At 39.4% G+C, this 27,410-nt stretch overlaps 1 protein-coding gene and 1 long non-coding RNA gene across 4 annotated transcripts; one reads left to right on the top strand and one right to left on the bottom strand.

The window, feature by feature from the left end:
• Positions 1-7,392, bottom strand: LOC113970790. 2 transcript variants are annotated; one of them, XR_003535334.1, is made up of 3 exons: positions 7,313-7,392; positions 4,928-5,927; positions 1-11 (listed from the first exon to the last, which is right to left on the bottom strand). It is a non-coding gene; the product is annotated as an uncharacterized LOC113970790 (long non-coding RNA). The 2 variants fall into 2 exon arrangements; XR_003535335.1 differs by lacking the exon at positions 1-11 and having other exon boundaries at positions 4,895-5,927.
• Positions 6,889-27,339, top strand: GCFC2 (GC-rich sequence DNA-binding factor 2). 2 transcript variants are annotated; one of them, XM_027690075.1, is made up of 18 exons: positions 6,889-7,236; positions 8,259-8,363; positions 10,111-10,275; positions 10,907-11,125; positions 12,116-12,195; positions 13,099-13,214; positions 14,925-15,111; positions 16,072-16,195; positions 17,420-17,498; positions 18,722-18,834; positions 19,582-19,781; positions 20,205-20,355; positions 20,630-20,751; positions 21,937-22,013; positions 22,890-22,956; positions 24,958-25,104; positions 25,453-25,577; positions 25,934-27,339. In XM_027690075.1, the coding sequence occupies exons 1-18, from the start codon at positions 6,903-6,905 to the stop codon at positions 26,046-26,048; spliced, it is 2,526 nt and encodes an 841-aa protein (XP_027545876.1). In that variant the 5' UTR covers positions 6,889-6,902; the 3' UTR covers positions 26,049-27,339. The 2 variants fall into 2 exon arrangements, with proteins under 2 accessions (XP_027545876.1, XP_027545875.1); XM_027690074.1 differs by having other exon boundaries at positions 20,202-20,355.
• The last annotated feature ends 71 nt before the right edge of the window (positions 27,340-27,410 follow it).

Here is a 27,410-nt window from a genome sequence, read left to right as displayed (position 1 = left end):
TGACTTGTTGCCTGGGAAGGGAGAAGTTTGAGGGAATTAAAAATTCAGCTGGCTCCCTAGAGAGATAACCTGGTATAAAAAATTAGCACACCAAAGCTTCATGTATTCTGATGCTGGACAAATTGCATACTGTTTCATTTGCATTACCACAACCAACTGGAGCTCATCCGAGGAACTAGAACAATAAATATTTGTAAGATTTATTAATTATCAGGAAGAGGAGCAGGACTCACAGACTGTTGTGAAGACAGATCTGAATCCAGCAGCCCCTCAGGTCACTCTTCCATGGAAGTGGTGTATGTAGACATCCAAAGTTTAGTGTGAATTATAAAAAAATGCATCCCTAAAGTGAAGCTGAACTAACTCTTACCCAACCTAAGAGTCTTACAAGATGTTTTATTAGCAATGTACGAGGCACAAACTAGTATTACATCTACTTTGTCTTATTTGTTTTAATTAGTAACAGCATTGCCATTTCTTTAAAACGGAAAATGAAATTTGTTTCCATTCAAATGGAAAGTTTGATATTTATATCATTATGTCACTTATATATCATTTATATCATTGCTTGAATGATATAAATGCTGCTTGAATTAGGTTCAAAAGAAAAACACTACTTTTATGAAGGTGGAGTTTCTAAAGGCACTGTTGCAGATACTGCCTTTGGGTATCTCAGGGTTTGGAAGGAGAGCTTTTTGCAAGCTTCAACATGTGGTTTTGGGGACTGATGTCAAATACCAGGTGAAATAAAAGTCCCTTCTGGTGACAGATGGTACCCCTTCTAGCAAAGAGTAGACAGTGGTAAAGCAACTTAAAATTGCAGAAATGAATTTGTTTGTTTCAAAAAGCCATTAAGGTAAGAAAAGTTGCTTAATAATAACTGATGAGTAATAGAAAAGGCAGCTGAAAGAAGAAGAAACCAATGGTATGATAGCATAGAGACTTGTTCCAGACATAGGGGCAGGGTTGCAGCACAGCAGCTACCCAGAGGAGGCCAATTAAGATGAAAAGTGTGGGAGGAGCAGAAAAGAAGTAGGATTTACTATAAGCAATGTTTCAACCTCTAGTGTTACTCTGTTATCATTTATTATCCTGCACTTCTAGTGGAAGGTGTCCCTGCCCACGGCAGGGAGGTTGGAACTAGATGATCTTTAAGGTCCCTTCCAACACAAACCATTCTGTAATTCCATGATTCTATAACCTCCTTGTCATATCTGAGCCAAAACCAACATAGAACAGCAAAAGCTAACAAGATATAATGAAGATGAATAAACTACAACTATTAAAAGACACAATTTTCACATTAAGGCTTTACTTTTTAATAATTGTCAGTACTTTGTCCTCAATTTCCTGTTACAGGCAATTTTGCTACCTTTAGAGTAATAAGGGAAGATCTGCACTGACAGGAAAAGAGATCATGAATAGAGTTGCTTAGCCTGAACTGAGTGGGAGTAGGTAATATGACTTCTTCCTTGTACGTAGTTTATTCCATAATATTGCTTATTTTCTCCGCTGTGCTGCAGGAAAACACACCAGAATTGAATGCTTTATTCTTCCTGTCCAAGCCCTCTGACTAGGCAGTGTCTAAGCTTGTTGATAGACATGTTTCTGCAAACATACGTTTAAAACATATAAAGTTAAGCCAGAACACAAATGAACACCAGAAATCAGTTACTGCAAGAATAAGCCACACTTTGTGTACAGTTACTGGTCAAGAAATAAGGAATGTAAAGTGACAACTATTTCTGAGTGGTCAAAAAGCAGTAACTGCACAATAGTTATCTGCACAGGTTCCTCCTGTAGTGTTTTTCTTGCTAATGAGTGGCATTTCCTCATCTGGAGAGTCCAGCTTGCTGTCCCAACTATAAAGAAGTACTTAGAAACAGCCACACCCACCTGATGAGTGGCAGCTCTAACCCCTTTATTAGATTCAACTCTCTTATGCTAAATTTTCTTTTGCGCCTCCTCTTTTTTCCCTTCAGCTAACACAGAAGCAATGAGCCCTCAATGCTGCTGCCAGGTTTCATTTTTACATCAGTATTCAACCGCTTTCTTCCTTTTGAGTAAATGCTAAAAGCTGTCTTTTAGCCCACATCTTTATTTAAAAATGGAGGCATAAAACACAATGAGATAAACAAAAGGACTAGTTAGTATTTACTTTCCACACCTAACAGAACAGGAGTGGCTCATTTCTGATATTGATTCTGAGTAGCAATTTATCAAAAAGGTATAGAAGGCACAAAGCACATGCTGCATCAAAAGCAGTATTTGTAGAGTTGCTGGTTTGGTTTCTGAACCAGAAGCCCACACAGGTTTTAAAATGACAAATGGCTACTGTATTCATTTGTAGGATTTTCTGTTACTTCATAGCTGTATAAAATAAAATATTCATGTCCCAACTCTGTTCCCTGCCAAGCACTGATATTGTTTAGTAGTGGATAGGGAGCTGGACTGTATTTGTTCAGAGTGGCAAAGGCTTCTCTGCCCACCGCACTGAAATTATTTTGAGATTTATAGAACATCTATGTAACCATAGAGAAAGCAGCTTTCCAGACAGGCCAGACTGTTGTGAAGGGAGGCAGCGCTGACTCATGCAGACTGAATTATGGCAAATAAAATTTTGCCAACTGCTGAGCAGACACAAGGGTTTTAGTTGCAAACCTTAACTGCAGCACAGTCAGGCAGAAATGTTCAGGCACACAGGAATTTCACAAGTGCCAAGTGCTGACAATAACAGAGAAGTGGGGTTAAGCAAGGTTATTTGTTGCAATTTGCAATCCTTATGCCACAATTAGTAAATAATACCTTGGTAAGCCAGAGTTGCAAGTTCATTTCAGATGCATTTCTTTCCCCACACTCATGTTTTAATGCAAGCCAAGAAGACAGTCTGATCCCAGTAAGATCCCTACTGCATTTGCTACCAATGATTTTTTTCCCCTACAAATCTTTCCATTTTAGGTGCTAAAAAGCTGACATTGGGTACATAGTGTTCAGTTATGGGGTAAAAGCTCATGTGCATGCCCACAGAGAGACAATGGTGGGGAAGAGCAAATCATACCCAGGGCCATCAGCCCGTCAGGGATCCATCTCCACAAGCCCAGAGGAGCACAGAGGCACAGTGGCAGGTGACAACCCAAGTCACAGACTCCCTTGCCTGGACCTTTCCCAGGGCTGTCCCAGCAGACCCATCACCCGTGTCCTGGTGTGAAACTCACCAAGGTGAGTCTTGGGAGCAGCTCTCCAGGACTGCTCCAGAGGGTTACTGCCTTGGAGGTGTGCTGCACATTATGGGATGCAGGGGAAGAGCATTTTAAGATTGTATGGGACTTAGTGAGGAATGTTTAGGGGAGGAACCAAAGGTGGGAAGAGGGAGGGACTTAGATGATTTGGAGAGGAACAAGTGTGGGAAATAGAGGGGTCTTGGTGAGTCATATGTTCAGGATGCAGCAACTGGGGAGACTGGAATCCAGGGACCAGTTCTACTTTTGAACAGTGTACCTCTTGGTTTACCTCTTACCTGAATTTTGTGAGGTTCCCTGGAATTACACGTTGCTTTTAGGGGTTGAATGATATAAATATCAACTTTGAAATAAATCTTCTGAGATGTGTCAGAATGTTTTTGAGTTGCTGTGAAAAGGAAATTTTTCCAGATTCACAGATTTCTGGAAAGGCATGCTACAGAGCAAGTAAGTACTATGATAAAGATAGGCAAAACAGGGTAAGTCAATAAACTATGATTAATAACATAATTAACAAAACCAGGGATTCACTGAAAGGGCAAACAGACCACTGTGGTTTTAAACCAGCTTATGGAAGTCTACAAAAAAGCTCTGTGTCAATGAAACACATAAGTTTCCCCTGACTGTGGCTCTTGCTTGCCCGGTGTAACACTGACAATTTAAGGTGCTGCTGCCCCCCTCTGCCTGACATCCTGCTGGACTTTTCCATGGCAATCAGAAGCAAAGACAAATTCTTCTCCCAGCTGCTGCAAGTAACAACGTTGTGCTGTACCTCCAATCAGTGACTTAAAGTTGTTGCATTTAGGAGGTTGGGTCTAGTTTTGCAGTCTTTCCCCAAAACTGAATTGACCTTTTAGATTTAGGGGTTTTCTGCAGTTGAAAGTTGTTTTTGATGAGTGGTCTTTCAGGGCAAGTAATTTTGTAACTTAAATTTACATTAAAGTTTAACAGAGTTCAAGCCAGAGCTGAAATCAATGGAGTGTGAAAGGAGACCATACTATCAGCCATTAATGCTTTGCTTGAATCTTCATGCCAAGTTTATCTTGCTTTCATGCTGCTTCTTGCTTTGGAAAGGGAAATCTATAACAATTTGCTGATCTACTTCACTGATCTACTCAGCCTTTCTGAAAATCCATCTGCCTGAGGACTGGTTAGACTGCAGAATGACTAAAACAGTTGTTCAAGAACAAACAGCTCTAATATTTCTGACCTATAATACTCACCTATCTATCTGTTACCTTTAACCTTCAGCTCTAAATAGTTTAAGGCAAAATTATCTTTTTGCCCTGTGTCAGCAGTGTCAGGAAAAAGCCTTTTACTGCCTAACAAGATAAATCCATTGGCACTTGGCACTGGCAGTCCTTCCAAGAAATACTATGCTGCATTGCTGCAGCTCAATTTGCTTTTCCTCTTCTGAACTGGGATCATCTAGATTGGATGCCACTGCCTAGATTAATATCTTGGCACTTAGCAATCATATTAACTGGAGTGACAACTGCAAGCATGGTAGTTTTAGCCTGCTGGAAATACCAAGTGCACAATAGTTGTGTCCCATATTTCTGCCATGCCGAACTCCTGAACCATTTTCTCTTACAAGGAGCCAGCTCAGTCCTGCCTGAGTAGCACTCGCTAGATTGAGAGGACTTAAAATCAGATGAAAGAGAAGAAACATTTTAATACAGACTCACAGCCAGGGAAAGGAGCTCTGTCAGTGTTACAAGGATGTTAAAGGTTCCTGGTAAATCCCACAAGATCCTTGTTTAGCATCATGAAGTGTTCATCAGTCCTGGAGTGGTAAAGGAGAAACAGGCAACTTCATGGGCATTATTCCAGGACAATCTATGACAGCAAACTCTGCTTTGCCCAGTCACAATGGAGCAGCTCAATATATCTGTGCATCCCTAGATTATCCTTGACTTTACCTGTCAGTCAGAGGAACTATACAGGGAAAGCACATCTCAATTCCATAGCAATAAGACAGCTTTGAATTGGAGCTTGCAATAAGGCACTTTAAGGCACAAATCCATAGAAAGGTTTAATTTCAGCACTTGCAAAACTACTTTATTTTCCCAACAGACCCCAGCCTTTTTCAGTGTAGAAAAATGAATAATGCTTGCAAGGTGAATTGTGCTTCCTGAATTGTTTTTTAAAAGTTTCTATAAACCTCATTATTCATCGAGAAGCCTTGGGGTTTATTTAATAACTATTCCGAAGCAGTGCTGAGTAGAAGTATACTTCGGTTGATTTTCTCTTGGGTTTTTATGTTGTTCTTCCTGTAACTGGTGCTTCACAAATGCAGCTTTATCTTCACAAGATTCCTGAGGCAAGTTAATATTAGTATCTTCATCTTACAGATGAAGGACAGAAAGGTGGAGCAATTTAAGCAAGAACATTTCAAACATTCGCTATTTTTGGGTACTTCTCTTGGGACACAAAAGCTTACTTGAAGGACTTGCTCTGCCTGGTTTCATTTGGAGTGGGATGTGCTTTCTTTCCACACAGCAAATCACACACAGCTCAAGTCACGGCAGAAATCAAAGGCTGGTAGAAGCTACAGCGCAACTCCTCCCCAGGCAAACCAATTTGTCATCACTTGTCACAATCCCACCTTCCTTCTGTTCCCAGCCATATGTTCCCCTCCCCTCGCACCAGCTCTGGCACCTGCCTGACTCCTCCAGTGAGCTCAGCCTGAGGAAAGGGAGAAAAATGTGTGATTAGTTGTTGACAATGAGCTACAGAATCAGTTTTAAATTTATAATAATCACAAAATCACAGAATGGTTTGAGTTGGAAGGGACCTTAAAGACTATCCAGTTCCAACCTCACTACCACGGGCAGGGACACCTTCTACTAGACCAGACTGATCAGGGTTCCATCCAACCTGGCCTTACAAGGCATATTTATTTGTTACTAATTTATGTTGTTGTTAATTCTAAAATAGCTATTTTGTGTAGTTAGGCATTAGCAACTATATATCAATTTACTATTAATTTACATAATGTATAAGAAATATAAAAAAATACTTATGAGTAGTCATTAATTATAGTTATCATTAATGGATGTCATTTATAAATTATTATATTCAAAATACCAGAACCAGATAAGATTTTGATGGCCCAGCAGGAAGCTGTGGAGCAGGGCAGGCACAGAACCACAGAATCAACTAGGTTGGAAAAACCTCCGAGATCGAGTCCAACCTTGTCAACCAGACCATGGCGCTGAGGGCCACGTCCAGCCTTTCCTTAAACACCTCCAGGGACGGTGACTCCACCACCTCCCTGGGTAGCCCATTTCGATGTCTTATCACCCCTTCTGTGACGAATTTCTTCCTAAGGTCCAACCTGAACCTCCCCGGCGGAGCCTAAGACTGGGTTCCCTATGTCTCCAAGCACCCACCACGGCAGCCCCTGCACTGACGGGCTCACAGCTGGTCAAAAAAAGTACGTTTTCACGCACCAATGACCAACGAATTACCAGCAAAACACCCTTTACCTTCCCCCAGCGAGACACCGCACTCCCTCCCCCCATCCCTCCGCCCCCTCCCTGTTCCCGCCCACTCCCGGCGGGCGCGGCGCGCTGGGGTCGCAGCGCGTGCGTGCTGGGACCCACGCTGGAATCAGCGGCGGGATCCGAGAGCCGTTACCGGGAACGATCCCTGGGAGCGATGTTCCGCCGTCCCCCGCGGAACTTCCGCGGCCGGCGGCGCGCAGCCTCCAGCGGCAGCAGCGAGGGTGAGCTGGAGCCACAGCCGGGGCCGGTCGCCGCCCCATCTCCGGACTCAGGCGCCAGCTCGCCCTCGGAGCAGGAAGCGGAGCCCGAGGAGGGCGAGCGGGACTCCCGCGGGAGTGCCGGGGCGGAGGGGCCGCTGCCCTCGGAGGAGCCGGCGCGGAGCGGAGCGGCGGTCGCGGGCCGGGGGCAGCGCCGAGCCGGGGCCGCGGCGGGGCCGGGCCGGGCAGGGAAGGAGCTGCTGAGCTTCGGCAGCGAGGAGGAACGGGAAGGTGAGGGATCGTGTGTGTGTTCCTGGAGGGCAGGGCCCGGACCCCGGGATAGGGCTACCTGGGGCTGCTGCCTCACCGAGCTGAGGGCTGAGGGCGCAGTCGCCTTGTTCCTCTTTGTGAACAAACCCGGCGGTGCCGGGTCGTGGGTAGGGCTGTTGAGGCTTTTCAGAACAAACCCATACAAAAGTGTGAGCTGGGCCGGTTTAGTCTGGAGAAGAGAAGGCTGAGACGGGATCTGATCAATCCATACAAATATCTCAAAGGCAGGTGCCAAGAGGATGGTGCCAGACTCTTTTCGGTGGTGCCCAGTGGCAGGACGAGGAGCAGTGGCCATAAACTAAAGCACGAGAAGTTCCACCTCAACATGAGGAGGAACTTCTTTACTCTGAGGTGGCAGAGGAACAGGCTGCCTGGGGAGGTCGTGGAGTCTCCCTCTCTGGAGACATTCAAACCCCACCTGGATGCGTTCCTGTGTCACCTATTTTAAGTGACCCTGCCTTGAATGATCTCCAGGGGTCCCTTCCAACCGTAACAGTTCTGTGGTTCTGTGAAAAGCGGTCAGATGATTATTTATGTCCCCCTACTTTTGTCTGGAAAACACTTGAAATCTTACCGCTGGAGAAAACCAGAGAGAACAAGTAGTGTGTGATTCTGTGACTAGTTAATAAGCTTAAATAAGTGAAACATAAATGTTTAATCGACTTTTTTAGGGTGTTGCTGTTGTGGCTGATGACAAGATGTGGCCACTTTGATGAACACAAGCTGCAAAGAAATACTGTGTTTTAGCAGTGCAGCATTGATATGTTGAGGAGGCTGAGCTGCACAGTTTTTAATTAAGAGGTGGTGGATCATGAGTGATAAAGCCACAGGAAGAATTAGACTTAATCCAGCCAGAACTTCAGAATTTATGCTATGTGCACATAGAGATGTACACGCACTTTTATATGTGATACTTATATGTGTGTGCAGATGTTACTGTTCTTGTTAATGTTATTCAGAGTAATTTTGTTTTATCTGGATAGGTGAAGAGTTTTTCAAAGTTAAAAAGCCATCTTTCAATGAAGTAACCTTTAGAATTCAAAAGAAGGAAAGCCTACTACCTGCACAGAGAGAAGAAGAAAGCAAAAGTAAGTACTTTTTTAGTTAAGTATGTTATAAAATACTTATATGTCAGTGTATGGCAAAATCAGTTAGTGGAGAGTAATGCGCAAATACTGCTTTTAAGGGTTTTTTCGTTGTTACTTTACAGGTTTATAATTTTAATCTATTTGTGTTGAAATTATTTTCAATATGGATACCCCTGGTGGTCTAGTGGTTAGGATGCGGCGCTCTCACCGCCGTGACCCGGGTTCGATTCCCGGTCAGGGATACTCCCCCGGGCAGATGGAGCTTGTCAGCCCTGTGAGGCCATCCATCTGTGAGAAGGTCACTCTAAACAAACCTACGTCCTGAGGACCTCACTGCCATTGTCCAAGCTCGCTTGGCCCTGGCAGATGAACCTTAGGATTAAAGGGTGGGCTCAGTTCAGCGCAGGCTGTGTCTCACCTAAAAAATCCATTGCGCAGGCTTGAAAGGTAAAAGACCTTTCCCAAAATCTTTGTTCGCGAAGACTGGCCATTAATTTTAAATTTTCAATATGACCTTGGTAAAAGAGTATCAGAACTTGGAGGCTGTTCATGAGAAGACCTGATTATGCAGAACCCCTATCGTACATCAGTTAGTAAAGTTCTTCTACATTTTTACCTCAGGATCATATATTTCAGACTATGTGCCACCGGTTCATTGCTTACTGCTGTCAAATTGCAGTTTGATCTGAGTATTGGCATTGAGAGAAAATGTGAGCTTAGTAGATTTTGTTTGATAAAACTTAATGTAAACCTTAAACTTTAGTTATTAAACTGTGTGCTCTTACAGTATTTGAATATGTTAATTAAATATGCAGTAGCCTTGGTTATTCTGGTTGTATTCCTAGCTTCATTGAACTATAGTAAGCTGCCCAGAGAAGTTGTGGACTCCCTGTTGTTCAAGGCCAGGTTGGATGCGGCTCCAAGCAACCTGGTCTAGTGGAAGGTGTCCCTGCCCATGGCAGGGGGTTGGGAACTACATGATCTTTAAGGTCCCTTCCAACCCAAACCATTCTATGATATGTTTCCTGGGAAATTCCGAGTTTGTGTTTTTTACAAACAAGTGTGTCTAAAAGTTCTCTTCCCCTTTTGACACCTCTGTCAATTCACAGATATACTATATTTGCTAATGTTAGGTAAAAATAAATTAGATTGAGAAATAATTCCATTTGAGATTGTGATTCAGATGAGATGGTAAATTTTCTTAGTAACTTCTTATAAAAGTATATAAGATAAAAGGTGGCACATTCTGTTGTTCAGTAATTAGATGATTTACTGAAGGTGTAGTGGCAGATGAAAAGAAATCAATATTTTTAAAGAATAACCGTAGACAAGACAGATACACATAAATGTTTATAGTTTAAATAAGAGCTCCCTCATTGTTAATGCTTTGAAAAAAGTGCTTTCTAAATACAATTTTTCAAGTCAAGAACCCAAATACGCTGTAAGCTATCAGAATATTAATCAATTGTTATCTGGAAGCTGATCTCATTGCTTTTGTGCATGTAAATACGCCCTGTGTCTCAGAAGGACTATCAAAGATGCTTTGATTTGAAACAAGAACTGGCTTGTAAATGACTGTCTTGGAATGTCACAATTTGACATGTTTTGATGAGAACAGGTGGGGATGGACAAGTGACCAGTCTTTGCTGCAGCAAGCTGTAAATAATTCCTGGAAACCAGCTATGGCACATCAGATTCCAGCAGTAAAACTAAAATCATTAATCTTACTTTTTTCCCCCTAATACAGAGATCTGCCAGTTGGAACCTGGAGCTGACAACACCAAAGGCACTTGTGAAGAGGAGGATGAGGAGAAGGAGGATGAAACTTATTCTTCACTGAATGAGGACTACAATAGCTCAGACTCTGAAAATGATTCCAACTCTCCACAGAGAAGGAAGGATTTATCACCAGGTTAGTTTCTGGATTTTTTTTTTAAGGAAGTTATTTTAGAATGTTCTTGTTTGAAGTACATGACAAGTTAGGTGAGATGGATCCCATGCAGCATAAATCACGTAAGATGGAGGCATCTCTTTGTGCTTCTGGAAGAATAGCAATGGTTTCCCCATTTTTTTAGTTGCAAATATTTGTTGTATTTCTTTGTTGATTTTGGGAGTGGATCAGAAATTATGACCATTGGCTTTAGAAGAAAGGCAGCAGAAAATTCCTCTTGAACGATACACAATTCCCTTCATGAGATGAAAATCAAACCTTACTTTGGGACTGATTTTTAAACTTTGGGTTCCTTTGTAAGCTCACTAAATTAAGTGACACTGATCTTTTGGGCAGACAGAAAAACAGGATGGGCTAACAGAGATTTATTTAAAAGAAAAAGGTCTGAGCTTTGTTTTTGGACTGAGAACCACTTTTTAAGGATGCTTTTCCATTTTCTTATATTCAGCATGGTAAGTGTAGTAGAAAAACATCTGGTGTCCTCTATCCAGAATTGTACAGTGATGCTGAACAATTGTGATGATTGGCATTAGGAATGATACAGAGTGTTGCTTTCAGTCTTTTGCTTAGATTTTCTTTCTCCTTGGTGCAGGTGATATCCCCAGTGCAGCTCACGTTGAGGCTGCTCGGAGGAAACGTCACTTAGCCAGGACCAAGGCTGATTATCTTCCATTGGATGTTTCAAACAGTCGCCACGTCTCTCGGGGAAGAAGAAGCAGTGATTTCGAGAGTGAGGATGAGTCTGAAACAAAGAATATTGATTTTGCCCCTAAAAGGAAAACTCTTAGGCAGAGGATGACTGAACAAATGGGTGAGTTTGTGTTGTTTCTCCCAGTGGCTTTGTTTTACTGTCTGGAAGAATGTGAGACTTGTCCAGTAAGCAGTGAGTGCAGTGCAGGGCTTTGCTCCTCAGGGCTCTTGGAAAAAGGCTGTACAGCTGGTACTTGTGGGTTATATGGGACATAAACTGTTTAGGTCTCGCTTGTAGTTGTGCAGGATACTTTGAGAACCATTTAAAAATTTTTTTTAGCTTTGTTGACTGCAAAAAATTGCCTTGTAGGAGGTACACTTAATGTGGATAAAGTTACTGTAAATCCTACCTCCTGCTTCTGATCTGGTCTTCCAAGTCCTCTCCGTGCATTGACATTATGACTCCTATTGAAAAAAAGAAAAAAAAAAAAGCAAACCAGCATTCCAGCCCTTCAGAAGTGAACACACCTATTGCACACAAAGCATACCTGGCTTTTCCATTGCTTTTATCCTCTTGGAGCTGCTTAATAGTGTTGTTTATGAAGCACAGGTTTACTTTATTATTTGAGTGAGGGTTATAAGGAATGCATAGCTACGAGCGAGTTCTGCAATTCTAATTAATGCTAATGAGATATTTTTGTTTCTTTAGTAGAGTGTTTTGGAACACTTAAGGGTTTGTTGGGTGTAATGTCACTCAGTGGGTTACAGGCTGTACTTATACTCTTATTTATGTGTTATACACAGCTTTGCTTTGAGGCATAAAACCAAGATGTTTGTGCTCCTCCTACTGCAGTAGCTGACTGAGAAACAGTATGTTGGGGAAATTAATATTAGTATGAATTCTACAAATCCCAGTAGCCATTTCCAAGTATTCCTTGCCTTTCGGTTTGGAAGTCCTCTGGCTGCACATTTTTCATCTGCTGGTTTTTATGTGTACCACTTCCTAGTAGTGGCTGGGAGACCCACTGTTGCTTTAGAGGGAGGAGACCATGAGAGGGGGAAAAAAATAAAGGATGCAATTACATCTAATAATGATTGTTTTAACTTGCAGTGTCTGTGGGTGATGGATCAAGTGAAGATGAAGCCAAGTGGGAAGAACAGCAAATAAAGAAAGCTGTTAAACTCTCTCAGGTGACACACGCTTTCCTAACAACTAGAAGTTGCTTTTATTGCTCATGCACAGGAGAACTTGTCTTGGATTACTGTCCTATCTCCTTCCTGCCTCTCATTAGAGAGGATTTTAGGAAGTTATACCCTGATTCTTCAGGGAGAGGATGGTTAGAAATATGGGAAGATGATAAGGAATATCTGTCTGGCTGTTGAGAAGCAGGGTGGTGGTGTCAACCCCAAAGGCAGATACCCGTGTGTGACAAGATACTGAGAAGTAGAAAACAAAATTTTGAACTCTTGACTTTTTTGCTGCCGTGCAAAGGATCTTGAAAGTAAGAGTATACAAACAATACAAGTGTTATAAAGCTGCAAAGCAAAAATTATTATTTTGTTATGCTTAATTTCTGTTGGGTGGCAATCCGAGAGCTCTCTTCATAGTTCAGCAGAATTCTGAAATGAACTGTATTCTAATGAGTTGGAAGTTTTGTTTCTGGCTTGGATCACCTACTCTAGATGAGGCTAGGAATATCTGAATAGCCAGCTCTTTATGTCAGAGTTGACAATTGTAGTAATTTTTTCCGATTTGCCAATTTGGGGGAGTAGAGGACTGGGAGAAAGTTACATCTTTCTGCAGCTGGTGTTCAAATCCAGTATGATTGGTGATCTTAGGTCCTCATACTCTACTTGTTTCTGGAAAACTTAACTCTGCTGTTCAGGAAACTGCAACAATTTTTAGCAGTAGACCTTGTTAGTCATAGACTTCATGCTTCAACTCGTGTTTTGGCTAGATTTTTTGCTGATTGAAATATGTATCTTTATATCATATGTTTAGTATCCAAATGATATGTCTTTGTTGATCTATAGAGCTGCAGAGGGAAAAACAGTATAAATGGTGTATTCAAAATTGACACTTAATTCTTGTAGGAAACTTATGACGATGCTTCTGTGCATAAATATCAACCAGCTAAACCCAAGTTTGATACCTCTGTTTCTCTACCACCTGTGAATTTGGAAATTGTGAAGAAGCGACTGACTGAAAGGTAACTCCTTAGCTTATGAGTTGTCTGAGTTTTTGTCACAGAATGAGACAACAGCTTTGAAGTCTTATTTTTTCCAGTGTGTTGGGGGACTTTTGGGTTGTTTTCATGAGTAATACACCTTTTATTATATCTAATGGAGTAGTGCAAATTTTTTACTTTACCTGGCAATTCTTTGTTGTAGGAGAGCATTCAAGAGTGTTTTTGTCAACTAGAACTTCAGAGAGTAGATTCCATTTAAGAGAGTAACTTCAATTTAAATGGCAGCAGCTTTTTGTGCTTGCTGGTAGTTTTTTACAGGAGCATTGGTTTGATGTTATGTTTGCCCAGCAAGCAGAGCTTCATCTGGGGCAGGTGGAGCTGGCACTCCTACCTCTCCTATGGTTGTTCTTAGACTAGCTGCAAAAATAGCTGAATATTTCCTAAAGCAGCAGTAAGTTCTCTACAGCCTGTTTAGAACCTGCCTGCATTTTTTTCTTTATTCGTGTGCCAGGCTGTGACTTTTATTCAGCAGTTCAGCTGCTCTGTGGGCAGCTGAAGTGTCCTGGGAAGGACAGCTGGGGTCAGGCAACTTAAGGTAAGCCATCCCCTGTCATCCCTCAGAGCACTGGGAAGCAGCTGCTCAGATAAGTTTAGACAAGTAACATTATACAACTGAATTGTAAATATGTGCTATGAACTTGCACTGATCTCTCTCTGTGTATGCCTTTGTACCGACAATCAGTGACACATTTGTTTAAAGAATTGTAACTAAATTGGGCTAAATATTTGTGGAATTGCATGCTTGCTTTGCCATATTCACCTGAAAGGAATTGAGTTAATTGAAGTAGGAATTTACGTACAAAATCAAATAAGGAAAATGAGAAGACAGCTATGAAGAGTAGGAAATCTGTGTGGAAAACAGCAAGAAGGAGAGAGGGAACCTGTTTGATGTCAAGTTTATAGATGTGTTTATCATAAATGCTGAAATAGATTTTTTTTTTTTTTTAACTTGTAGCACAGTAATAAAAAATAGCTTAGTTCAGTTATTTTCTTTGAAAAGTATTCAGTTCAGAGAAGTGAAATAAGTTGTGATCTGTTTCTTGGTTCTGTTACAAGCTTGTTCAAGCTGAGCAAACACTTGGGATATGTAAGAAGGGAAGGGGGAAAAAAGAGAGGAAGCAGTTTTAATATATATAAATGTGCTATCTATCTAATAGTGAGAGATGTAGACATCAGATTTTGGGTTTTATCACATACTATCAAGGGTTGTCAGTTGGTTTGTATTTAGTAGTGAGGATGTTTGTGAGTGTTTATAGATACTGCTGTCCATGCACCTTACATTGCACTGGTATGGACATGCTGATGTGAGCTGTAGTTTTCCCCAGATTACATTGGTTACAATCCATTTGATGATGTGATATCCTGTGATTTGCCTTTTTAGGTTTTGGGAAGCGTGGTGTACTGAGGAATCTAGGTAAAATGTTAGTGGTTCTTTCAAAACCAGCACCACACATAAATGACATTTGGGTCTCCAAAGCATTATGCTTGTCCATACCCCATACTTCTGCAAATGTTGGCATGGGTAGATCTTTCAAAGCTGCTTAGGTCAAATGCAAGTACTATTTTTAGCACAGGCAGAGATTTTGTATGTGATTATAATGGGAAATCTGTTTTGGAATGCATCAGCTGTTAAGTTGGCAATAGTCCTAGTTGTCTGGGTTTCTCTTTTAGGATAACATCCTTACAGGATGTGCACCGTGCCCACCAGAGAGAGTATGAAAAATACATGGAGGACATGGAGAGCTCAAAGATGACTGTCCAGGAGTTAGAGAAGCCTTCAGATGCAGCTCTGAATTACAAATTCTACAGGGCCATGAAAACATACGTAGAAAACTTGATAAACTGTTTGAATGAAAAAGTATGTATATTTTTCTCTCCTCTTTTTTTTTTTTTAAGATGATAATAGTGCATTCTATCAATGAAAGATGAAGGATTTTTGTTTGGAAATGATGAGGAACACCACCCAGTTAAAAATCACAGTTGTATTAGAAATTTCAATGTAGAAAGATACAAAATATAGAGAAAACAAGTCAATCCTCACCTGAAGTGATGATCCAGCTAATGTAGACATACAGACCTGAGCTGTGGTCTCACTTAGATTCTGTTGGATGAAAACAAAATGTTGTTGGAGGGAGTTTTCTGCCATTCTAGAAAGCAGAGTGGACTGAAGTTAAATGAGAGGTGATGCACAAGTTCATTTTTGGGATCTCAAAACATCTTTACTCAGGATTACGTAGCAGAGGTAGTAAGAATTTCGTGTTAGGTTCAAGCTGGGATTGAGTTAGCAGAGCTGTGTGAGAGTTGTACATGTTTCCTGAACTGCAAACTTCATGTGTTTAGAAGGATAAAGTTTGGGAGAAGGGGAAGAGCGACCTGAAGTTTGGCCTCACTGGAAGTAAACTGCTGTTATCCTCTATAGATTATGATATCAAATCTAATTTACATCTCTGAATTGCATTGCAATTGTGAATTTCTTTAAGTAACTAGAAAGAGAAGAAATGTTAGTTAATGAATATGTTTTCTTTAATGCTGGTGGCTCAAAAGCAAACTGAAAGCAAACAGAGGGCACCAATAGTGTATTGGTGAACCCTTTTGTATGAAGTCTTAGGTAGTCCCTGATGAGCAACTGGCATTTAGTTTGTGTTTTCAACCTTATAAAAAAGCCTGTAAAGCTCCAATGATCAGGAACTTACTTTCCAGTCTATAATACTTCAGTTCTAACTTCACAGCTATACTAAAAACCCATGGAAACTGTTTTTTTTCTTTCTTGTGGGATTTTAATCAATTGAAAACCTGATTACTGTTTACTGTATTTCAGCTGAAGGACATTAATGAACTGGAATTGGCTGTACATGCGCTGCTTCAGCAACAAGCCGTGGCAGTATCGAAGAGAAGGCAAGATGAACTGAAAAATGAATCTGCTTATATTAAGCATGTGACAAGTTAGTATGAAGTTAGAAGTTACTTTCTTACTGAAACATCTGCTATTTGAGCAGAAATACACAGTTACTTTTTGGGTCAAGTTTTTAATTTTTGTCTTTGACCTCCTTTCCCCGTTCTATTGTCAGTAGGTGTGTTATACCACACCTCATTTAAAATTCTTACCTCAGTAATGCCCAAGATACTGTTTTTCTCTGGTTTAATTGCTTTGAATATAACATGACCAGGTACCTTGTCAATTTTTAGCTATTTGACTCAGCAATTTCCCATTAGTATTTAAAAAATGGGAGTCAGTTTTCCGGTAGGTGTTAAGTTGGAGAAAGCTTACTTATTGTGGAATTCTGTGAATATCTGAAAAAGCAGGGTGTTTAATTGTCAGCATCACTTTTACCAGAGTCTTTAAGGCTGTGTGTGTGCTCAGAACGGAGATTCTAAACCAGGAGGTGACACGTGGCAGAACATGAAGAAAGAAGGCACTTCGTGTATGGGTTTTATCTAAAAGAAAACTGTTGCAGTCACTGTAGGAAAAGCTACTACAGTTTTCTTATCTCATATTTTCCTTCCACACCAATGTACTGTTTGTATGCTGTGTGAATCTCTAGGTGCTGCTATTTAAAAAACCCAAACAAACCAGACCTCCAAACCCAAACCCTTTAAAACTTTAGGCAAAGCTGAGAGCAATATGGTTGGAGCTGCTGGGAACAGATGGAGGCCAGATGCACTGGTTCCTGGTAACTACTAATCATATGGGTTCAGTCTTCATGGGATAAACTGCTGATGAGAGAAAGTAGCAGCCTGGATGATTTTGTAAAATGGTGCAGCAAACTGACAGCAGGTGTTAAGAAGAAAAGGGTAATGCCATAACAATAGTTGCCATTAAAATGGTTTTACTTCCAGCTCATTACAAGTGAGGCTGTGCTTGCATGTTTAGCAGCACTTAAAATTGTTTTTTATGTACCTAGTTGTATTTAATATAGTGGAAAGTGTTTTTTCTTACAGTTCAGTAGTAGTACACTTTCTTTGACATGTTGTACACATATCAGCCAGCTAACAGTGCTATAAAGGAATTAACTCTGAGTTACTTTGGAGTTTTGATTAGGAAGTTTGATTTTTTTCATTGGCTATTTTCCAAATAAAAAAATAATAGAAGGAGATTATTTGTTTCCTGTTTGGGAAAAAAAAAGGAATCTTGTCACTTCATTTTTGGCTGTTTCTGTCTTTGGTAGGTGGGAATAACAAACCAGCAGAAGGTAGATTGGAAGTTGATGAGAAGACACAGCTTCTGGAAATGTGTGAGCATCGAAGGTAGCTATTGCATAGAGGTGCACTTAACTGACAAATGTGCTGTGCATTAACTTCCTATCATTCCTGCAGTCATGGAGAATGTAAAGCTGTAGGATTACTAAATGAGATAACACTAAAAATATGTATTTACTTTCCAAAACTTGATGTACTTGGAAACTATCTATCAGTTAATGTCATTCTTTTCACGTTGATTTGAATCTGAATGCTAACAGAGCTGGATATTTTAGATTAACAAGTCTTAAGTGAGGTGAAACTATATGAGGGGAGCTTTTTCTTTCCTGTTTTAATTAATAATATTATGAACTTACGCAGAAATATATTTTTGTGTTATGTATAAATTGGAAAATTGAGCAGAATTGTTTCTGTTGAGGAAGTGGTGGTGAGTGAAACAAATTGACATCTAGCCCCAGCTCTGCTATCAATGTAGGTGACAGATAATACATTTGGTATATTATAGTGTTCAGAGTTTGGTGCCAATTTTTTTTTTACATTATTGGGAGCTTTGAAAGTTCTACAGTTGAAATGGTGCCTCAAGTCATAACTATACTTTGAAGCAGCAAGTGACTTGGAATTTTAATGGATGAAAAATGGTATAATAAGAACTTTGACTTGAAGCAGTTAACTTTTGCTTACATCAATTGGCATTAACAGTTTAAAAGTATTTATGTGATATCACTTTCTTATCATATATAATTTTCCTGTGGCAGGAATGCAAGTTATTAATTTTGCAACCTGTTGTTCTTGGTGCCATTGCAACAGCTTTTGAGCCCAACTGGCACATGGCTATCAGAGTTTTTATGTAGGTTGTTGGACAAGTGGTCCAGAACTGAGATGACAAAGTCTAAGAGCTCAGTTGTTGACTACACACTGAAACTGTCAACCAGTGTCCAGTTCCATGCCAGATGCTCAGTGTTCCAGGTGGGATGAGTTGTTAGCCTCATCAGTGGGAAGGAGGTGAAATGAAGGTTATTACATGGCTCATGGGGAGGTCTGAGGTGTTGCTCTAACCTCTTCTATATCAGTTCCCAAACCCCCTCCTTCTTCCACAGTTTGTGTCCTTATGGTTACGTAATTACTGTTGCTCTCTCATTGCGTTTTCTTAGGCTGTAGCTTGCTCTCAAAACTTGCTCTAAGTACGTCTTTTGAAGTTGGATTATTTTTCATTCAGCTTCCTCCTGCCTGCATGGGAGAGGATAACTCACTGAGTTCATTCCAAAATACAGGACTTGCAGACGGCAGGCGAGAGAGCAATCAGGAGAAGCTGATCACCACGAGGGCATGTCGAGTGATGATGAGCTGACTCCCACAGAGCTGGGCGAGTTCCAGAAGAGCAAAGGTTGGTGACAGTATTAATGTGATGTCCTACAACAAAATACCTTTCTGATATTTTTTAATGATTTTTTCTTTTTTTAAGTAAAGGTGAAGAAATACTTCATTTGAGTTCCATGTGCTTAGTTACATACTGTAGAAGAGAAATGCCTTCAGGCAGTTCTGACTAATGACTTGGGAAGAGTAGATGGATGGTTGTAGATTTCTTTTGGTGTGAGTTTTGTGGTGGCAGCACTGCACATGGCTCTTGAACTAGAAGTAAGCTCTGTGAGATGATGCCAGTGCTGATCTGACAGTACTCAATACAGTGCTGCAACATGTTTTGTATGATCAATTTGTTCCCAAAGGTAGAGAGTGAATTAAAGGTTGATGTTTTAGTTATCTGGAATGAAAGGATGAAGAAGAGGAGGGAAAGCTGTAATACCTTTTGTTCACATAACAGCAGAAGAGTTTTCATGTTTGAAATTTTATCACTGTGGAATGAAGTTTGAAACATAGTTGTCATATAAATCTGTGAAATAGATAATGAAGAAACTTGCCTTTCTTTGGTCTTCTGACACTTGTTTTCTAAGACTGGGTTTTCCAGGGAGCCAGTTTTAAAACCCATTTCAGTGTCAGGTGTGTCAAAGATAAATAACAAGTACAATTATCATACAGATGTTTATTATGTCCTATAGATGCATAAACTCTTCAGCTTATGCCTCAATAAGTTCTGTGATTGTTTCTTTTTATTCCCAATGAATATTATCCATAGATAACGTTTTAGAGGATAGTAGGAAAGTCTTTGAAGATGTACATGCAGATTTTTGTGACATCAGAAAAATCCTGTTGAAATTCCAGGAATGGAAAGAGAAGTTTCCTGACTCTTACTGTGATGCCTATATCAGTTTCTGCCTGCCTAAGCTGTTAAATCCTTTGATCAGAGTTCAGTTAATAAGTTGGAATCCTCTTGAGGTAGGTGCATCAGCTGACTTTTTTTTCAAAAATTGTGTGTATGTCTTATGTATTAATATGAAAAAATTATTTTTTCTATACACAGCACAGTGCATTAGAAGTTAATACAAAGCTTCTGTGTTGTCTCAAAAATTGAAGCATGTGGTTGGAGTTTTCTAAACTTTCCACTTTCCTTTAGCTCCTTTTGCAACATCCCCTGTAAAAAGAATTCTTCTCCTGAATTCTTTGAAGACACTTCAACAATCCTACCCTTTTAAATTGTTTTAATTCTAGATTTAAATCTAGTTTTCCTGGTTTGCTGTTTTGACCCATTCAGTGTTGAGAGTGGATCTGAAATTAAGTGGGAATCTTGGGTATCATTGAATGGAGCTTTTCTCTTAATCCTGACCAGCTGAATAACTAACAGGAGTGATCTTTTAGCAGAATCTTACAGAATTGGAAGAGATGCCCTGGTTCAGAGCTATAGAAGAATTCAGTGATGCAGAAAATGTATCTGAGTCAAAAAGGGATGATGATCATGATCAAGAAGTTTTGCCTAAAGTGATTGAAAAAACTATTCTTCCCAAAATTACAGGTATAATAAGATTATGTTGAAAATGTTCGCTGCAGCTATGGAATCAAACCTTCAATAAAAGTGTAGCTATCAAATAATGTTAGTTATATAATGGTGCTCCAAGATGTAGTGATTATGCAGTTCCTCAGAGTAAGGCTAGAGTATCCTCTTTAAGGTTATTGTGAGAGGCTGAGCTTTTTATATATGTTTACTTCTGTTACATTGTAATGTCTTTAAACTAGGGTGGATAAGTACTTGTATATTGTGAATGAAATAAATTCCTTTTTCTTTTCAGCATTTGTGAAGAGTGTGTGGGATCCTTTATCTACTTCACAGACGAAGAACCTTGTGCAGCTTTGCAATAACATCTTTGGAAAAAAAGTCCTTTCCAAAAATGAGTCTAGTCAAGCGAGAGAGGTAAAAGCTCCTGTGGTACTGGGAAAAGGGAACTTTGCCCATTGTGTGCTTTTGTGTGTGCTCCTGTGGGCACCGAGAACATTCTTCTGAAGCTGTTTGGTTCTGATTACTTGTTTGTTTTGTCACTTTATATTAAGATGATTTAATAGTTAGACTTCCAGGTCTCTGATCCTCTCCTTGTTGAAGATGATGGGACACTCTTGAGGCACTAATTAGTTCCTGTTACTAGAAAAATTCTGCCTGTACCTATTCAGAATCTATTTGTAGATCTAATCTTATTTCACCACAATAACCATGGTTAGAATTCAGATTTGCATTCACTTATCTTTCCAAATTTGAGCTTTGAATGCTAGTAATGCCCTAGTGGTTCATTATTTAAGCTTTTATTTGTAAAGTAGACCTAGAATTTCAAAATTTAAAAATCCCCAAATGTTAATTAGTTAGTGAGGAGAAAAACTACTTTGTAATCATTGCAATCTTTTAATAATTACTTTTATACGCATAGTCACTCAAGCAAGCCCTTCTTCAGCCTGATTCGAGTTTTGTTCTGATGTAAATTTGAAGGTTCATTTAGTATAAAACTGGTGAAATGAGATGGCTGTTTGGTCCCTGAAAAGAAATATTTTAAAGAAAACGTTTATGCCTTCCAAAGGTTGCAGTTTTGAAACCATGACTTGAAGTCAAGTGGTACAATTGACCTTAGCCAAGATACCGTTTGTACAGAAAGTAAAGTAAACCAGAACTTTAAATAAATAGACTTAAAAAAGAGTTAGGTGGCAATCCATGGCACCTAAAAGCATGTTACCTAGAAACACATGCTATCCTAGCTATGGTGATTTTTTAATGTAGAATTTCACAGCTTTTCATGGGGATCCTATGTGTATAGCTTACTTTGTTGTTAATCTATACAGTTTTGCTGCTGCCTTGTGCAATAAAATGCCTCACTTAAAAAATAACTTCATTTTAAAAAAAGTCCTCTAGGTTAACTCTGTAGAGAATTGCAACAGTGATTTTTCTACTGTTTTAATATATTCATGATCTCATATATATTATATACGAGTGGCAACTATAATATCTCTAATTAATGTATTACACTTCTACATGAACAAAATAACCATTGCCATTGTTACAAATGGAATATGAAGTCTTTCCTGTGAGGACATATTAATAATTCTTTTTTAATAGGATTTGATGAACGCAGTTGTCCTAAGAATGAAGAAATCTGTAGAGGAAGATGTCTTTATTCCTCTTTATCCTAAAAGGTAAGATGACCCTGTGACTCTTCATAACTTGTATTTTTTTTAATTCCTCGACCCTTCTCCCCCACAGATGTAGATAATTTATCATAGACATCCATTAGCAGAAAAAGGAACAAACATGTTCCTGTTTATTCCTTATTCCTGTTTATGAACTCTTTCTAATAAGGGCAACTCTACTTACTTAATGCTTTTTTGCACTGGTAACCAAAAGCGGCTCAGTATATGAGGTCCAGAGCCTGGTTTTAGCATAATGACTTACATCAGAGGGTCTTGTGTTAGTTTAGATGGTCTGGTGTCCCATAGATATGTCCCCATGTCCCATAGATATGTCCCCAGATTCCTCCTGTCATTCCTAAAATAGGGGATTTGTTGTTGATGCTCATTGTGGTCACTGTAAGTGTTCAGGGCCAGGCTGGTTGGGGCTCTAAGCAACCTTTTGTAGGTTGGTGCAGGAACTAAATGGTCTTTAAGGTCCCTTCCTACCCAAACCATTCTGTGATTACTGGACAGTATTTCAAAGATGGGAATAAGTAGGAGTCTGTGACATGTGGGGTTAAGGTACAGCTAGGAGAGAAGCTTTGCTAAATCTGGGATGTAGAAAATGTTTGGTTCTAAGCATTGTTGTTTTGATATGAGTCCAAGAAATGTAGACATGGGTGTTACCAGCTGGTAATTTTATTGGAAATTATTTCACAGTAATTGTACTATAATGGGTTCAAATTGACAGCCATTTCCCTAGGCCTTTATTCTGGTTGTGGCCGAAAGAATTACAGAATTAACATTCATCAGTATCTGAGAGATCAGTTGCCTATTTATCTTCTTTTAAACTAAAAAAATAATCCTTATTTTAACTTTTTTTTTTCTTCTTCTCATGACCAGCACTGTGGAAGACAAGTCGTCACCATGCTCTAAATTTCAAGAAAGACGGTTTTGGTCAGCTGTTAAGGTAGAGAAAATGAAGGTTTTTTTATTTTGTTTTTTGTTTTTTCTTTGAAATTAATTTTAGTGTCAAAAAAATTTTTTCAGTCAGTCAGGAAATATTTCTTCAAGCAAGTCTGATTCCTGGGATATGAATACATTTTTATTAGGATGGATAACGATTTTGTGCAACCTGCACAGAGAACCCATCCTTCACTGAGCAAAATGGTTTAAGAATGAATTATAATGTGATGGTTTAAGAATGAACTATAAATGAGCACTTTATTTTCTGTTTAGCCAACTGGTACATCTTCTAGTAAGAGACTGATCTCACCATCTGCTCCTGCTGGTTCATTTTGGTTTTTTCCATGTAGTGGGTCCACCAGGCCTGTTGGCCTTACATCATATTAGTCACTGTCACCCAACACTGTGGGAACAGACAGGTTCTTTTGGGAGATCCTGATGATGGCACTAAGCTGTAGATACAATTAAAGCTTTATTATTTTGAACAGAATTTTAGGATCAGCATAGTGTTTTATGACCAGAATGGCACAGTATTGTTATAATCCAAATCAGCGTAGCATAATTTTATAAGTAACATTGTGGGACACCATTCTGACTTAGAGGCATTCAGTCATAAGCCCGCACAACATTGCACAAAACTTAGAGCATAACTTAATTTATGGCTCCTAAATACATGAATTCTCTGTAGATTGGATCAAATCTTAATATTTGGCTTGCATAATCAGTAATATAAGTCAGATTTTAGACTAGAAACATGAAGGACTATGAGTCACTCAGTCCTTGGAGGAAGCAGAGGATGGTGGAGCTGTCCCTGGCCACTGTGATTGCTCATGGTGTCTCTGTACAGCAACAGTTCTGGTTCAAGGTCCTCTTAGCACTTGTCATGGCTTGATTTTCTAGACAGTGCTCTGTGTGCTGTTCTGCTTCTGTGACAGGGTTGTCACCACCCCTGGGTTGGCTGCCTGGGACCTTCTAGGCTGGTAAGGATGGGGTAGTCACCCTGTCATCCAGGAATTTTGAGGCTGACATGGAGGGAAAGAAGAAATCTGTTTGGTTTGTCCCTTTGGTGCACAGGACCTTCATGGCCTGCTAATGAGGAGAAATGATTGGTCTAATACACGACCAGCTCAATCACAGGGAATGGCTGTTTGCATTATGAAATGATGTCATTTATGGTAACCATTATTGTAGAATATAATCACTGTGTTGTTCATATAAGCAATATCAGTACAGTTTTACTTTTGGGGTGCTGAGTTGAGAATTCCTGAATACCTGTGATTCAGTTTCTACTTAAGATGTGTTTCCTCTGGGAGCAGGCTTCTTACTAAAGATGAGATTTAGATGCATAAAAACCCATTAAAATCCAAGACGGTATTCCAGTTTGCCTGCTATTCATGTTGCTTGTCCTCCTTGGCTCAGAACAGGTTAATTTTCAAGTAACTTACCCTCAAAGTATTTTACCTCACAGACACAGCCTTACACCAGACAAAAATGACAACAATTGTTAAGTATTTATAGTGATAGGGGCAACAACAAAAACCCTCAGTGCCTAATAATACTGGCATAAAAATCTTTGTGCTGCCATGAATTGTGGCCACCAACCTATCGTTTTATGAGGGACTGAGCAGATGTAGTAATTTTTTACAGTTTTGCCTTGGATTCTCTGAGTTTACTTAGTTGTCTTCTGTACTTAGCAAATTGTTAACCCATTAGAAGGGTAAAATGCTCTTCCCAGCCTTGGGAAGGTCATATATACATGTATTAGAGTGTGTGTGTGTGTGTGTGTGTATATATATATATATATATGCACATGTAAAATTAATTAGGTTATTTATGATATGCAGTTTATTAGTGGCTAAGTCACAGTAGGTTTGGAGAGTGAATCCTGGGGTAATGGACACAATATTACTGTTTTATCTTTCTCTTGCATGAAACTTGTAACACTGTGTTTTAGCACACTTACAGCTCCCAGATACACAGATTCTTTGTTTCTTTGTTCCTACAGCTGCTTTCCAATGTTGTTCTTTGGGATGGGATTGTCCAAGAAGATAAGGTCCGTGATTTGGGATTGAGCAAGCTACTGAATCGTTACCTTCTCCTGAACATCCTAAACACGCCTCTAGGGCCAGATAATATAGAAAAGTGTAAAAAGGTAAAATATAACATGTACATTGGAAGAGGGTGTATGCTATAAGCTTTTTTTTTTCATGAAGATGGGTCAAAACTCTTCATGAAGATGGAATATTTAAATAAAAAAAAATTAAACAACATTTAAAATGTATTTTTAATTTTTTTTTAATGACCTTGGTGCTTAAAAACATTTTAGAGCAAATACTGGTCTGTCTGTAAATTGTTGAGAATAACTACTTGGAGGGATAATCTTGGTTTGAAAGAAAAACCACACTAATAACTGAACCTGCCTGAAAGTTCCTGTCAGAAGTGACTTGATTATATTGAAATACTTTTTAAACTTTATCCAAATATTTTTTTGTCTGAGCAGGTGGTTGCTTGCCTCCCAGAAAGATGGTTCGAAGATCTTAGAAGTGGATCAACTCTCCCTGAATTAGTGAACTTCTGCCAGCACTTGCTGCAGTGTGCCCGTACTCTGCACAAGAATAACCACAGGTATTAGATAAGGCTTTCCTTGGGATTCAAGGGCTTCCTCCAATACTTTAAGTACCTTTTTAATTCCTTAAGCCGTACATATTTTGCACTGTCAAGGATGCTCTTGTCACATACATACATAAACCAAAAGATGGGGACTGTGATGTGAAGGAGTGCTTCTGCAGTTCTTATTTAATGTGATAGTTTGAGGTGGTAGATGTTGGGTACTGTTGGTGACCAGAGTAGCCAAGGTCACCTGGTGACAAGTGGCCGATACCTGAGTCTTTTTAAAGTTAAAAAACATAAAGGGTACTTAAGACAGGTACATAAAAATGCTGCTATAAATTTTTTTCCTTTTTTTTTTTATTCTTAAATAGTGATGAAACAAAAGAAGTTCTTCTCCTGTTGGTGAAAGTGGGAGCTCTGCATATTGTTGAAGACTTCATTGACGAGCATAAACTTGAACACCTTAAGTCAATGATTGGGAAATAGAAATGTTTGAAGCAGTACTTACATTAGTGAAACAAGCCTGCTATTCACACTGGACCAGTTCTAATATGACATTTAATTAGTGGATCCTGCCTACCCAAAGATGTAATGGTAATCACTGTCCTAATGTTAAATATGTGAGGTGTTTTCCCCAAATATCTTCTGCTGCCATTTACTCTTGGGTTAAAGAGTCTTTAGAAGTTACAGCTGTCAAAGTTAAGTGATGGTTCAGGCATTCTAAAATGTATGACAGTGCTTTACTGCTGTATCCGTCTTGGAACGATTCCTGGAAACAGAAAGTGCCTCTGAATTTTGTCACTGCTAGCCTGTAGACAATTTGACAAGCTATTTTCAGTATTAATTGCTAAATGTCATTCTGACTCAGCAGTCATTGAGCTCTTCTAACTTGTGGTCCCCAGTGTTTTTTTGGAGGGTTGTTGTTAAGCCATTCCTAGTGAAAAAGAATTCATAATACTGCCAGAGTTTGGACCTGATAGAGAAACAAGGGGGGCAGTGTAAGGAGTCAAGCTTTTACTACAGACATCATAATGATAAGTACAAACCAACCTCAGTTACTTTCTAAGAACTGGAATTCTAGGAAACTCTTCCTTTTTGCTTCCCAGTAAGATCTACTGAACCTTACTTCTTCATATCCTTGTTAGACTTCTAATGTTTTAGAACTTTGCATATTTACAATAAGTATTTTTACAGAATAACAGGGATGCTTCACTGTGGAAACTGTAGTGTATCACAGACTCTGTGTTTACCTGTGGCTGTATTTCTCCAAAATCATCTGGGACTAGAATTTAATTCTTGCAGACTTAATCCCTTATGGTTTCTTTTATATTTTTTAAGTTAAAAATATATTTTTGTCAAATGTTTTAATTGTAAATAGCTTTGATCAGTGTTAACAGACAAAAGATTACTTTTTAAATAATGTTGTTTGATTTTGAAAATAAAATATTTTTCTGTGCTAGTGACTCCTACATTCTATTCTTTGACATGTGACAAAAATGTTAAGTATGAAAGAAAACCCTCAGGCTCCACTAACTCTCATTACCTTTGGGAGTTATGTTGCAAATCCTGCTTTCTAATAATGGATTTCTGTTGCTTCTCCTCTCAGAATGACAACAAAAATGCGACTGCTGATCAGCAATCACCCCAAGCTGATGATCTCATTGCTTTTCTCTTGTTTTCCTTTGTCTCATCCCAGCTTGTCTCTAGCACCAGCCTTGTGCTATTGCAAAAATGTAATTAATTGTTCTATCACAATTTAGCTCTGTAGATGTTTGTTTCTGGAAGAAAGATTCCTTGTAATGACTTGTAAGCATTGGGAAGGCAGTGGACACTTGAGTCACAAAAGTC

This window comes from Neopelma chrysocephalum, unplaced genomic scaffold (assembly GCF_003984885.1).
Source record: "Neopelma chrysocephalum unplaced genomic scaffold, ASM398488v2 Primary Assembly neopelma1_80, whole genome shotgun sequence".
Taxonomy (NCBI): domain Eukaryota; kingdom Metazoa; phylum Chordata; class Aves; order Passeriformes; family Pipridae; genus Neopelma; species Neopelma chrysocephalum.
The sequence above is the reverse complement of the archived record's forward strand: the minus strand, read 5'-3'. Positions and strand labels throughout refer to the sequence as shown.